Source organism: Leucoraja erinacea, chromosome 10, assembly GCF_028641065.1.
Source record: "Leucoraja erinacea ecotype New England chromosome 10, Leri_hhj_1, whole genome shotgun sequence".
NCBI lineage: Eukaryota > Metazoa > Chordata > Chondrichthyes > Rajiformes > Rajidae > Leucoraja > Leucoraja erinaceus.
The window spans coordinates 48,746,611-48,760,753 of NC_073386.1; the positions used below are offsets into that span (position 1 = coordinate 48,746,611).

The following is a 14,143-nucleotide window of genomic DNA, read 5'->3' on the forward strand; positions in this document are numbered from 1 at the left end:
ACAATCTGAAAAAAGAGGAAGAGAGATGGTGGTTCTAAGGGGCAACGCCCCAGGCGGGGGATAAAGGGGGCAGTGCCCCCCCCCCCCCCCCTATAGGCAGGAATTTTTTGATAACTGTACTTTGAAATTACACCGTTTTCTTGCCTGTTTACCCTTAATTTATACTATATTTTTTTATTGTACCTTAAAATGACACATTTTACTTGTTTGTCACCTTAAATTACAGAAAATTTGTGATACCAACTCCTTGCTTGTTTACACTTGTCATATTTTATATTACACCTACACCTACTTGTAACACGATACCTGTTCCTTGCTTGTTTACTCTAATTAGAGAGAAGTACCCTTTATCACTGTATTTAAACGCCAAATGAATTTCACTCTTAACAGTTAGGATAAAAATTATGATCCATCTACTTCAAAGATGATCATATTGTGCTACATAGCTACTCAGTCAAATGAAGTACAGTGGACAAAATATTAACATCTCAACCTGGAATTTAAGACATTATTTGAAAATAACACTTCACAAAATTTAAAATTAAAGATTTCATTTCTTTAAATCTATGGTCAAATTATTATTTTTTTTAAATAAGCGAATAATCTTTTTTTGATTGCTGGACATTTTTTTTTTTTTTGTGCTGTGCTGTGTCCAACATATTTATAATCCACATTTTCAGCATTGGTATGGGTGTATTTTTCCAAAATTTAAGCATTCGTTTTTTTGCTATTATTAACCCATAATTAAAAGATAAATTTTGAAATGTGTTCAGTTTATTCCCGTCTACCATTACTCCAAGTATAATCATTTCAGTGTTAGGCTCCATTTTTATCTTGAATAATTTTGTAAATATATCAAATATATCGCACCAGAATTTATGAAGATTTATGCAGGAAACAAAAGAATGTGATATAGTGGCATTCTGAGATAAACATTTGTCACAAATGGGAGACGTATTTGGATAAAATGTATTCAATCTAGTTTTTGAATAATATAATCTATGTAAAATTTTAAATTGAATTAAGTTATGTCTTACATTAATCGAACATTTATGTATATATATCAAATACTTTTCCTATGTTTCTTTCGTAATTTTTATCATTAGTTCTCGTTCCCAATCTTCTCTAAGTGCCTCTGTCGATGGAAGTTCTATAGGGTGATTTCACCAAAGGTCAAATGAGCGTAGATCCCCCCTCACGTGACCGAAAAATTTAACTTGAGGACATATGTCACTTCGGTACATGTTAGTGAATGGGGAAACACGCACTTTCACACCCGTTAAAAACATGGAAAACGGCCGATTTCTGAGCTGAAATTTTCTGTGCTAGTCGGGGTGACCGTGAAGAACAGTGACCTAAATTTTCAGGCAAAAAAAAAAGATAGAAAGTAAGGTAATTACAAGAGGGAACTGAAGGTGGAAAAACAGCGGAAGTGCTTAGCAGACATTTGCCGTGGAGATTTAAAGGTCCAAAATATCGGGAATTATCGCGTTTGCTCGCTGAATTTCATCAAAAGTAAGGCATTATTGACTTACTGTTGATGAAATTCAGCGAGCAAACGCGATAATTCCCGATATTTTGGACCTTTAAATCTCCACGGCAAATATCTGCTAAGCACTTCCGCTGTTTTTCCACCTTCAGTTCACTCTTGTAATTACCTTACTTTCTATCTTTTTCTTTGCCTGAAAATTTAGGTCGCTGTGCTTCACGGTCACCCCGACTAGCACAGAAAATTTCAGCTCAAATATCGTCCGTTTTCCATGTTTTTAACGGGTGTGAAAGTGCGTGTTTCCCCATTCACTAACATGTACCAAAGTGACATATGTCCTCCAGTTAAATTTTTCGGTCACATGAGGGGGGATCTACGCACATTTGACCTTTGGTGAAATCACCCTATATTTAAAATACTACCATATAGATATGATATTAATTTCTGTGTCAGCCTTAATATTCATGCTGGACATTTTCTGATTGCCAGAATTTGCAAAGTCAGTGACTATTAAGGAATGCTAATTGCTGACTCAATGGCGAGTTCAAGTTGGAAATGCAACAATACATTGTATTGCACAGCCAGAAGGCATCCCGACGCGCCGCGGCTGTGGTCTTGCGGGTAGAAGCCCGGGTTGGATGAAGCGGCCGACGGCGCCCACGGCTGGGGCCTGGGTCAGCGAAGCCTCGGGACGATGGGGCCACGGCGGCGGTGAAGCCTCGCAGTGTCGGCAATGCCTTACCAAATTTCAAAATCCACAGATATCACGGAGAAATCTCATACCTGCAAGAGAGAGCTAGATAGGGCTCTTTAAGAGAGCGGAGTTAGGGGATATGGGGAGAAGGCAGGAACGGGGTACTGATTGGGGATGATCAGCCATGATCACAGTGAATGGCGGTGCTGGCTTGAAGGGCGACTCCTGCACCTATTGTCTAATACAGGACAGTTGGCAAACCTAGAGTAAAGACCCAGGAGGATGTGTAGGAAGGAACTACAGACACCGGTTGATACGGAAGATAGTTACAAAATGAATGCTGGAGTAGTAATGCCCAGCGGGTCAGGCAGCTTGTGTGGAGAAGTGGTCTCGCTGCCAATGGACACAATCAGCCACCAAAGAGGCAGCCACCGGCCCGGAAATGACGTCAGCGCACCGGCACCGTCGCAGGGGCGGGACCACCATGTGACTGACGGGCGGGTCAGCCAATCAGTGGTCGCGGACGTGACGTAGGAGCCACGGTTACAGCCAATGGACGGCGGCACCTGTGAATGTGTGGGCGGGACCAGCGAAGTTGTCAACGTCAGTTTTCCAGCGTCACCAGAAGATGGCGGCCACCAGGAAGCGGGTGGGGGATTGGGCGTTGGTGACATTACAGTAGTGGCCGGTGTGGGAGGCGGTGAATGGGACACTTGTGCCGTGTCTCTGCTGTGTCTCAGCGTGCGAGCGGATGAGTGTCTGCCCGATGAGTGGTGTCGAAAGTGGCAGAGAGAGGTTCTCATCCTCTGCTCTGCCCAGGTGGCTGCTGCTGTTCGCTGTGTCCTGCCTGGGGTTGCGGATGGTGGCAGCGATGGGGAAGGAAGAGAAACGCCAACTCAGGTGAGTGGCAATGCTCATTTCTCGCCCCCCCTATCCCATGCTACATACAGAAAAATATGCTTCCAGGAAAGGGTTAATTTATATCTCTGGGGGTTTAAGTGCGGGGGGGGGAGGGGGGATATTTTGATTATGGTGAAGTCTGCTGCCTGATCGACTTTTAAAGTGTGTGCATTGACGTGCATATGTCAGAATAGATTATATCATGGTTCATAACTGTGTAATAATAAATCTGTCCTTTATAAAATCTGTTGGCAGCTGGCAAATTAATGTGTACAGCTATAGAACTTTATATAGTTTTCTCATTCCTTGATGATGACATTGCTTTTCAATAACAGCTGTAAGACAGTAAGTAAAATATTGAACTGTAATGGATCTCATGCATTTGGAAACAGAGTCATTGCAACAGGTGACTGGATTAAGTAGTAAGAAAGGAAATGTATGTCAAATCTCAGCAAACTGCACAGGACATAATCAATTTTAATTCTTATGAGGGTCTGCAACTTTGACTGTTACTACAGATGTTGTCTGATCTGTTGTATTTTCCCAACATGTTCTGTTTTTAAAGCACATACTGCAATTAGATAGACCAAGTAATTGATTATTTAGTTCCAAATCTGCAAAGATGAAAGATATGATCTGTCCAAAGTTTTAAAAACGAATTGAATGTTTTCCTTTTGATAAACTTAAAACATATAATGTTAGTAAACATACTGCAAGGTAAGCTTACTAAGGAATCAGCTGAAGTACTCTGCCGCACATTCAATCTTCATTTATTATTAGATCTGAAATCCATTCGGATTGCACCTCAGTGACATTGGCATCACCTAGGTTTGCATTTTAAGAGATTCTCTAAATTCCATAATACCTTGATGTTTATAACTTTGGGCAAACTAGCATGTTGGGTAGATCTAAAAATAAAATAATTGATGTTACATACAAATGGAAATATTGCATTTCTTTAGATTTCATAATTAGATTGTTTTGTTTTATTCGACAAGAAATACTGCTTAAAGACTCAATTGTTAAAGTGAAAAGGCTCCCTTCAGAATTTATGTTTTATCATTTGTAACAATTTTAATGTAATAGCAGATTCCAAAATCTTTGAAAAATGAATGTCTCGTTTTAAAATTAATCACTATAGAATAACATTATCTTGCAATATTTCAGATAATTGATATTTTCTAGTAAAATCAGTATTGTTGAAGGGAAACTGTCCACAGACTGAGGATCAAATATTGAACATCATTCAAATAGCTCTGATGATTCGTGCTTGTAATCTCATGAAAGAGACAACAAAACAATGTAGCATATGTTGCACACATGGATACTCGGTCTCCCTTAACATGAATCCAAATATTTCATTATTTTATGGCATTCAATCACATTGGTCTCAATTTTCTTTTTCTAAGGAACCAGTACCTTCAGCCTATCAGTAAAGTTATTTTCTTTAAAAAGGTCTTCCACTCCACAAACTTGAAAGATGCATAATTCCACATTGTGGAAGATGAAAGCTAGACATAGTATCCTAACTGAGACCTAACTAAGATAATAAACAGGAACAGCAAAATGCACTTTGCCCTGAAGGAATTGCCCTTTCAATTGAACAATGAAACTGCTAATTTTAACTATGGCAATGTGGCAGTAGTCACCAGCCATTTGAGTGATTCATGTTAATATGCCAATATCCGGATCTTTTTCACTCTCCAATGGCTTAAATTTATTTTATGTAATATTCACTTATCTTTGGTGTTGTCCAGCATATTTGTACTCTAGTTGAATTTTTCAAGTTTAAAAATAAATCATCAAACACTGGCTCGACTCCTGAAGAAATTGAGACGTGCTTACAACAGCTGATAATTCTTTGCAGCTTTTCATCTGCAAGCATGCATATCATTCCAACAAATGCATATAAATGTCATTAATGAAAACAGTAAAGAGTAACAGTCATAATTTTTGTGAAGCATCAACAGTAACTAGTTTGTTTTTCCTAATTTTGCTTACATTTTATTATGTACTGTGAGATGCTCCGATAACTCCCCTGACCCAAAATGTCATATCCAATCATCTGGAAATTCCTAGGAAGTTTAGTATTTTGTGTCTGCCCCTCAATTGGCAAGTTTTGAATTATAGTTCGAATTCGATCAAAACTTTAATAGATTGCTGCGCAATTTTGTTTTTGATATGATGTCAAATTTGCTAGTTTAATCAGTTACCATATGCACACTCATTTAAATTGACTATGTAATTAATTTTGAAATAGCTTAATTACCAGTGAACTGCCAGTTGCACATTCTTGTGAATACAAGATTTGATCATTTAATTTCATTTTGTTGTTTAATGTTCCTCAGCGAAACAAAGTTACTTGCAAAAAAAGTCATGAACTATTTTAAATACTGTATGGTATTATTGTTAAAGGATGTGTACATAAATGTCTAAGTTTTTGTTCCTTTCGGTTTGCTTTTGAATCAGTAATTGACAGTGATTTACCAAACAGCAATACTGAAAACATTAAATGATTAAAGTGAAGCTGCAAACGCTCAGCATAGGAGCACCGCAAGGTTGTGTACTCTCCCCTCTCCTCTACTCTCTCTACACCAATGCCTGCACCTCCACTGACTACTCTGTCAAGCTTCCCAAGTTTGAGGATGACACAACCCTGATTGGACTGATCCAGGATGGGGAAGAATCTGCCTACAGATGGGAAGTGACACAGTTGGCGGTCTGGTGCTATCGCAACAACCTGGAGCTCAACGCTCTTAAGACACTGGTATTGATTGTAGACTTTAGGATTACTCCCCCTCCCACTCATCATCAACAATACCACAGTCACATCTGTGGAGTCTTTTATGTTCCTGGGAACCATCATCTCCAAGAACCTTAAGTGGGGGGCTACTATCGACTCTACAGTCAAAAAGGCACAACAGAGGATGCACTTCCTGAAGAAGCACAATCTGCCACAGGCAATGATGGCCCAGTTCTATACAGCCATCGTAGTGTCTGTCCTCACCTTCTCCATAATGGTATGGCTTGGCTCATCCACCAAGCACGACATCCGGAGGCTGCAGCGAATCGTCCGATCAGCTGAGAAGGTTATTGGCTGCAACCTTCCCTCCATTGATGAATTGTACACTGCAAGGGTCAGGAAGCGAGTGGGTAAGATCAATTCTGACCCCTCTCACCCTGGCCACAAACTCTTTGAATCACTTCCCTCTGGAAGGCGACTCCGAAGTGTCAAAGCTGCCACAGCCAGACATAAAAACAGCTTTTTACCACGAGTAGTAGCTCTACTCGATAACCAAAATTCTGTAGCCTCCTTTTGCTCTGGTATTTTATTTATTTCACATGTTTAATCAATAATGTTTTATTATTAATGTTTATGTGTTATTCCTAACAGTCACTATATGTCGTTGTCACTTGCAAATTCCTTGTATGTGAATACTTGGCCAATAAGCTAATTCATTAATTCAAACATGAAAATGAGTTATAGAGAGTCATAGGGTGATACAGTGTGGAAATGGACCAGCTACAATAGTCCCACCTGATCCATAACCCTCCAAACCTGTCCTATCCATGTACCTGTCTAACTTTTTCTTAAATGTTGGGATAATCCCTGCCTCAACTTCCTCCTCTGGCAGCTTGTTCCATGCACCCACCCTCCTTTGTGTGAAAATGGTACCCCTCAGATTCCTATTAAATCTTTTACCCTGCACCTTAAACCCATGTCCTCTGGTCCTCGATTCGCCAACTCTCAGTAAGAGGCTCTGTGCAACTACCTGATTTGTTCCTCTCATGATTTTATACACCTCTATAAGATCACTCCTCGTCCTCCTGCACTCCAAGGAATAGAGTCCCAGCCTACTCAACCTCTCCCTATAGCTCAGACCCTCTAGTCCTCGTAAAATATCTCAATTTCGTAACACATTCTATTTATATTGGGGGAATTAATACAGTCTTGAAAATTTTCCACTTTAAAAGTTATAATGGGCATTTTATAGTAAGCATTTTGCCTACAACACTATTTGATTTAGATGTTGATGCAGATGTTTGCAAGCAATTTGTTGCATTAGGGGTCAGTGGAAGGTGATGTGTGGTGCAAAAAAGCACATTCATCCTATTCTCTGTAACAAATGTTCACCCTCACAGACATTTTGTTTATTTATTTATTCCGAACAAGTAAAGACATAAATAGGAATAAATAACAACAACAAAATCGAAGTAGTCAAACAATTGGACATTCCAGGCAATATTTGCAAAGCAATGAAAAGCATAAAGCAAAATTTAAATGTCCAACACTTTTTCTTTACAAGCTCGAAAAGGAGTGAGAAGAAGAATAACTTATTTAATCTCACCCCTTCTCCCTAAACCCTTCTTCCATATTTAATAATTAATTAATAAATAATAATAATACCCTAGACAATTTTTAGAGATGCATACAGACATATATATACATACAACTGATATACACATACAAGTAATATGTATGAAGTAACCAAAAAACATAAATAAATAATAAATAAAATAATAAATAAATATTAACCCCTGTTTGTCAACCATCCCCTAATAATAAATTAAATAATAAATAAACATCAACCCCTGTTTGTCAACCATCCCCTTCATCCCTGTACCTTGTGAAAAAAAAGTTTTTTGTATGTCATTTTGAACTGGTTCATATTTGGACATTGCTTTAACTCCACATTCAAACTGTTCCACAATCCTACTCCACAGACCGAAATACAAAAAGTTTTTCTGGTCGTGCGGACTCTTTGTACCTTAAAATTAAATATTCTTCTTAAATTATAACCCCCCACTCGCTCATTGAATAATTTTTGTATATTTCCAGGTAAGTTTTTATTTTTGGCCCTAAACATTATCTGTGCTGTTTTAAATGCAACCAAATCTTCTAATTTTAATAATTTTGACTGTAAGAATAATGGATTAGTGTGACCCAGATACCTGACATTGTGAATAATACGTATTGCTCTTTTTTGCAGAATAGTTAATGAATGTAGCGAACTTTTATAGTTATTGCCCCAGACTTCTGCACAGTAATTTAAATAGGGTAAGATTAGTGAACAGTAGAGAATGCGGAGTGATTTGTGATCCAGAACCTGCTTAACTTTGTGTAATACAGAAATGCTTTTTGACAGTTTGGATTGTCGCATCAGACGCAAAGTGCGTGTCCCAAACAAGTCCATCTGCAATCAATAAAAAGTACCATGCACTTCTGTACTAACCTGTTTTGGTTTCTTTTAATGTGAAGCACATTCATTTTTACATGAAATTAGTCCCTACCATTTGATTTGAGTTATTTAGTTTACAGCACAAGCGTATGAGTTATAGTTTTCCATCCCATTGGAAGAGCCTGTACCCCATCTTGAGCAATCTAATTTTCCAGACAATGCCTTTCTAATGTGCTCCTGTTCGTGGACAAATCAGCATTTTCTGAAAATACTTTTATGGTCATAATGTTTTATTGTGTACTTAATTGTGCAAATGGTGCAGAAGCTTAACTGATGACATATATTTTAGACATGAAATAGTCAATTGGGAGACTACAATTTTTGTCTAGATTTTCTTACCTCAACATTGGAGTTATTATGGCAAATCAGACTAAGAGAGTTGAACCACAAAGTGGAAAGGAATTGTCAACCATGAATAAATGGCAGTCGCCATAAATGTTTAGTCTTGATGCAACAGATGTGATTTTGTTTTTTTTAGCCTTTTACACTTAATTATAGCTAAGTTTAGAAATGGTGCATGAAATTGTATCAAGAGTGGCAAAACAACCCCTGAAAACAGCATGATTGTATTAAAGAAATGAATGTTGGGAATCTAGAAACCTGATTTCTCTTGCTGTGAATGGTCCCTAGAGATGCTTTCTACAAATCATATGCAAATCCAATCATTTTTTAAAAAATACACGGCTGTTTACCAGATATGTAAAGGAGTCCTCATCGAAGCCTGTGGACAATCAGAAGACAATTATACAGGAAGCAGAGTATGAATGTTCATCTCTCGTTTATTCTTTGCTTCAGAGCACTTCATGGCTTGTGAATTTGTGGTGAAATGCAGCAGTCAGTTTGTGCGCAATAATATTCTATTAACAGAAAACAGATTGGAGTCTTGTGCGCAATAATATTCTATTATTCTACTCCAGTTCTTTTCACCCCTCCGCTTATTAAAAAATCTAATTGCTCTGCCCTGAGAATGGCGGAGCATTAAATGAAGAACAAGAGCAAGCCAAGGCTTGAATCCGACTGAACAATGGATAAGGAACCTATTAAAACATCTGCTGCACCTAATGTTTTCTATTGCCTATACAAATACTCCTGCACCTAATGTCTATTGCAAAAATATTCAAAGATTTTGCTTGCTCCACCCTTCAAGGAAGCAAATTGCATAGACACTTTGGTGGGGGGGGGGGGGGGGGTGGTGGGGTGACCCCCTGGGTTTCAAACAAACAGTAAGTTGTAGATTCTCTTTTTATATATTTTCTATATATCTCTATCTCTGTATTACTAAAACTCTCATCTTGTTTGTTTGGCCATTTGTTTGCCGGGTTTGTATTTGCGCAAAGACGGTACACTATAGTGCTATAATATTTGGCCCACTTTATTCACCATTGTCCTGTGATGTAAATTAAACAAGTTTCATTCAGATTGATGGTATATTTTACGTTATTGATCTTTAAAACTTGAAAAAAAATTGCTCCGCCCCCACTTGCAATCTTTATTTGACAGGCGCCCCGACAGCCCCCAGCTCCAGGACACTCACCTGCCCCCGCCTCAAGCTTTCCCCCAGCTCCAGGACGCTCCCCCCAACAGCCCCCACCTCAAGTACAACTTCGTCGTCGCCCTGCTGGAGAAAACTGGGCCGGCGGTGGTTTACATCGAGATCCTGGGGAAGTGAATAGGGAGATTGAGGGAGGGAGAGGGAGGGGAAAGTGGGAGAGGTGAGGAGGAAGTGGGGGAAGAGGGGGGGATGCAGAGAGAGGAGGGGGGTGGGGAGAGGGGATATGGAGGGAGGGAGTGACTGAGGGTAGGGAGAGATGAGGAGGGAATGGGGGAGGGGTGGAGGACAGGGGAAAGAAGAGGGAGGGTGAAGAGGAGGGGGAAGGTGTGCTGGGGGATGAGGGGGAATGGAGGAGGATAGGGGTAGGAAGAGGGATGGTGAGGCACAGTTGGGGGAGGGTTGCCGTGACTCGCGTCACAACGGGCACCCCTCAACTGCGCCCAACGGTACCCAGTTGGTCTAGTATTATATAAAAATATCATATCCATCCTGTCAAGGCAATTTTGGATTATTTATATTTCCTACTCTGTCCAACCTTTGTTCATAAAATGACCTGCTTATTCCAGACATCTACGTATTTGCTTAATTATCTCCAAATAGTTTCTATAAATGCATTAATATCCTTCCTTAAATAGGATGCAGTCCCATACAACTGAAGCATAATTTGCATGCTTCTGTATTCAGTACCCCTTGCAGTAAACAATAGCATTCTGATAGCTCTCCTAATTACTGTCTGTGCCTAAATACTAGCCGTTGGTGAATCATGCAGTCGGATACCAAAATTAATCTGCATGTAGGAGATCTGCAATCTCTCATCATTTCAGTAAGGTGCTTTTTTTCTTCTTATCCTGCCAAAATATTGCTTTTCCCCCTCATTAAGGACAATCCCCATGTTATTGGCCATTCAGGTAACATCCTTGAAGAATGCACAAATCGCTACCCAGAAATGTGAGATACAGAATAAAATTGGCAAACATTTCAATTCATTTTTTCAGCTCGTCTTTCTTGATGCATGCACAGTTGGTGCAGCTTCACATTACAGAAAATTGCAACAGAGGCTATATTTTAGGAATGTAATCCCCTTACTTTGTATTGCCTGTATGCTCCCACTTAGTTTACTTCTATGTCTCTTCATAGCCACCTCACGTAGCCACCTCACTAGCTTTATCTTTGATTAAACAAGGGTCTTTTACACCCTTCTACCAAATTATTTGTACCAATTGTAAATTGATTCCATCCAATACCAGATAAGCAATGTAGTGGGATACAGTCTAATCAGCCATGATATTATTAAAAGACAGAGCAAACTGAAAGGGACATGGTGCCTGGTTCTGTTCATAATTGGTGTGTTCATTCTCCTTTTAATACAGTGTGGATACAGGCCCTTCTGCCCCATTTGTCCGTGCTGACCAAAATGCCCGATTTAAGCTAGTTCAATTTGCCTGCACTTTACCCATGTCCCTCTGAACCTTTCCTATCCATGTACCTGTTCAAATGACTTTTAAATGTTATTAATCTACCTGCCCCAGCTACTTTTGACATGCGCACCATCTTCCATGTGAAGCGATTTCCCCTTGGATCCTATACTAACCATGCCTTGGTTAGTCATCCAAATTGTTGATATAGGAGGTAACAACAAAGAACCCAGCACTGATCCCTGTGGCACACTGCTAGTCACAGATCTCCAATCCAAAAAACAGCCTTCCACCATCATCCTCTGCTTCCTACTATGGTCAGTTATGTTTCCAATTATCTAGCTCTCCCTGGATCTAACCTTCTACACTCGCCTACCTTTTCATTAGCATTGCCAAAGTCCATATAGACAACATCCACCGCCTTGCCTCATCAATCCATATAGCCAAAGTTCACTGCCCTGCCCTCACCAATCCTGATTCTTACTTCCTCATTGTACCCCAAAGCACTTTACATGTAATTAATTCATTTTGAATTGTGATACAACAAAATTAACCCTCCCAGCATTGTGTTGAATTGTACAGGTGCAATAGTGAAACTGGCTCACATTTTTAGGTTTAAGAAAGAACTGGCGATGCTGGAAACATCGAAGGTAGACAAAACTGGGTCTCAACCAGAAACGTCACCTATTCCTTCGCTCCATAGATGCTGCCTCACCTGCTGAGTTTCTCCAGCATTTTTGTTTACCGTATGCTTTTAGGTTCATTATTATTGTCATGTGTACTGAGGTACAGTGAAAAGCTTTGTTTTGCATACTATCCAATTAGATCAGATAGCACTATGCATGAATACAATCAAGCCAAACTCGAGTATAATAGGTAGAACAAAGGGGATGATAGAGTGCAGAATATAGTGCTCAGCATTATAGCGCATCAATTCCATAGTTATCATTGTTGGTAACAATAATGCCCAGGAACTTGCAGCTCTCAACCATTTCTACTTTAGTTTAGTGTAGAAATACAACATGGAAACAGGTCCTTCGGCCCACCAGATCTGCGCTGACCAGTGATTCCCACACACTAACACTATCTCCACTCACTAGGGACCATTTTTACATTTATCATGCCAATTAACCTACAAACCTGTACGTCTTTGGAGTGTGGGAGGAAACCGAAGATCTCGGAGAAAACCACCACAGTTCATGGGGAGTACGTACAAACCCCGTACTCGGGATCGAACCTGGGTCTCCGGTGCTGCATTCGCTGTAAGGCAGCAGCTCTACCGCTGCGCTACTGTTTCATCACCATTGATGCTGATTGGAGCATGTTCCTCACCACGCTTCCTGAAGTCAATAACTAACTCCTTCGTCTTGCTGACGTTGAGCATGAGGTTGTTGGCCTGAAACCCTGGTACTACGTTTCATATCTCCTTCCTGTATTCCGTCTTTTCATTGTTTGTTATCAGATCCACCACAACGACACTGTCAACTGCAACCTTGTAGATGGAGTTACAGCTGAATTTGACCACACAGTTGTGGGAGTGTAGGGGCACAGAGAGTACAGTGTAATAGGGGACTGAGAATACACCTTTGCAGGGCATTGGTGTTGAGAATTATTGTGGAGAAGGTATTGTTACTCATCTTCACCGATGTTGGTCTGTGGGCCAGAAAGTCGAGGATCCAGTGGCAAAGAGGGATCCTGATTCCTAGGTCCAGGAGTCTGGAGATGAGTTTGAATTGGATTATGGTGTTCAAGGTGGAAATATAGTCGATAAATAGGAAGCTGACATAGGGGTCCTTGTTGTCTAGGTGCTCCAGTGATGTGTTTAAGGCCAGAGTGACAGCATTTACTGTGATTCTGTTGTGATGGTAAGCAAACCACAGTGGACTGGGAGGCTGGCTTAATGTACGCCATCACCAGTCTCTCCACTGATGGTCATCATTCACCACCATTACAATCTAAACTGGACAACAATTTCAGGTGTATGTAATGGCAGTTAAACACAGAATCCAGATTTTGCTATTAGCGTTTTCTTTCTTTTCTACTCTGTGCTGAAATCACAAATCAGTGCAATTGATTCAGCCCAGTACTGAAAAGATCTTTCCATCTATCTTGAAAATACTCAATACTCTTTGAGATAAAGATTTCTAAATGTTTACAACTTATAAAATCTCACACCAATTTTGTTTTTGACCCATGGTGCCTCTTGCATCGAAATCATTTTGTGACCTTTTCCAAGGCAGAATCATTAATCAGTTTTGGTGTTATGTCTCCTTTTGTTGTCACCCCATCTAACTTTTTTGGTTGTCCTTTTCCAAGTGTTAAATAACCTAAGCTTAGTGCCTTTGAGATACACGGCTGACCAGTCATCCCATTGACATCCTTTCCTGGAACTGATACTTAACAACAACCAACGTAAAATGGGAAACCCATGCCAGAGACACCTCTGTTGCCTATTTTACTTTTCCTCAAGTTCAAGCCATTTTGTGAAGTGATCTTTTTTTGGAAAATGATGATTGTCCGGATTCAAAGAACACTTCTACTCATCATTTGAATAATGCCAAAGAACATATTGTTCTCATCCTGACTGATTGACATTTGCTTATGCATGGAACAGTACAGCATGGCACATTATTTGCACCAAAGATGATGCCAAGTTAAACTGATCCCATCTGCCTGTACATGATCCTATTCCTTGCAATTCCACGTGCCTACCTAAGAGCCTCTAAATGGCGCTATCATATCTGCCAACCCCTGGCATGTTTTCCAGGCCAACACCACTCCCTGTGTTTCCAGGCCAACACTTGCCCCATGCATCTCCATTAAACTTTCCCATTCTCACCTTATATCTCTAGT

The 14,143-nt window shown here is 39.9% G+C and overlaps 1 protein-coding gene across 2 annotated transcripts in view; it reads left to right on the forward strand.

Annotated features, from left to right (window-relative positions):
- The first annotated feature begins 2,783 nt into the window (after positions 1-2,783).
- edem3 (ER degradation enhancer, mannosidase alpha-like 3) overlaps positions 2,784-14,143 on the forward strand; it is a 59,531-nt gene continuing 48,171 nt past the window's right edge. For both annotated transcript variants that reach the window (XM_055642182.1, XM_055642184.1), the window contains exon 1: positions 2,784-3,083. In XM_055642182.1, coding sequence (XP_055498157.1) covers positions 2,935-3,083 — 149 coding nt within the window. In that variant the 5' untranslated portion in view covers positions 2,784-2,934. The remainder of the gene's footprint in view (positions 3,084-14,143) is intronic.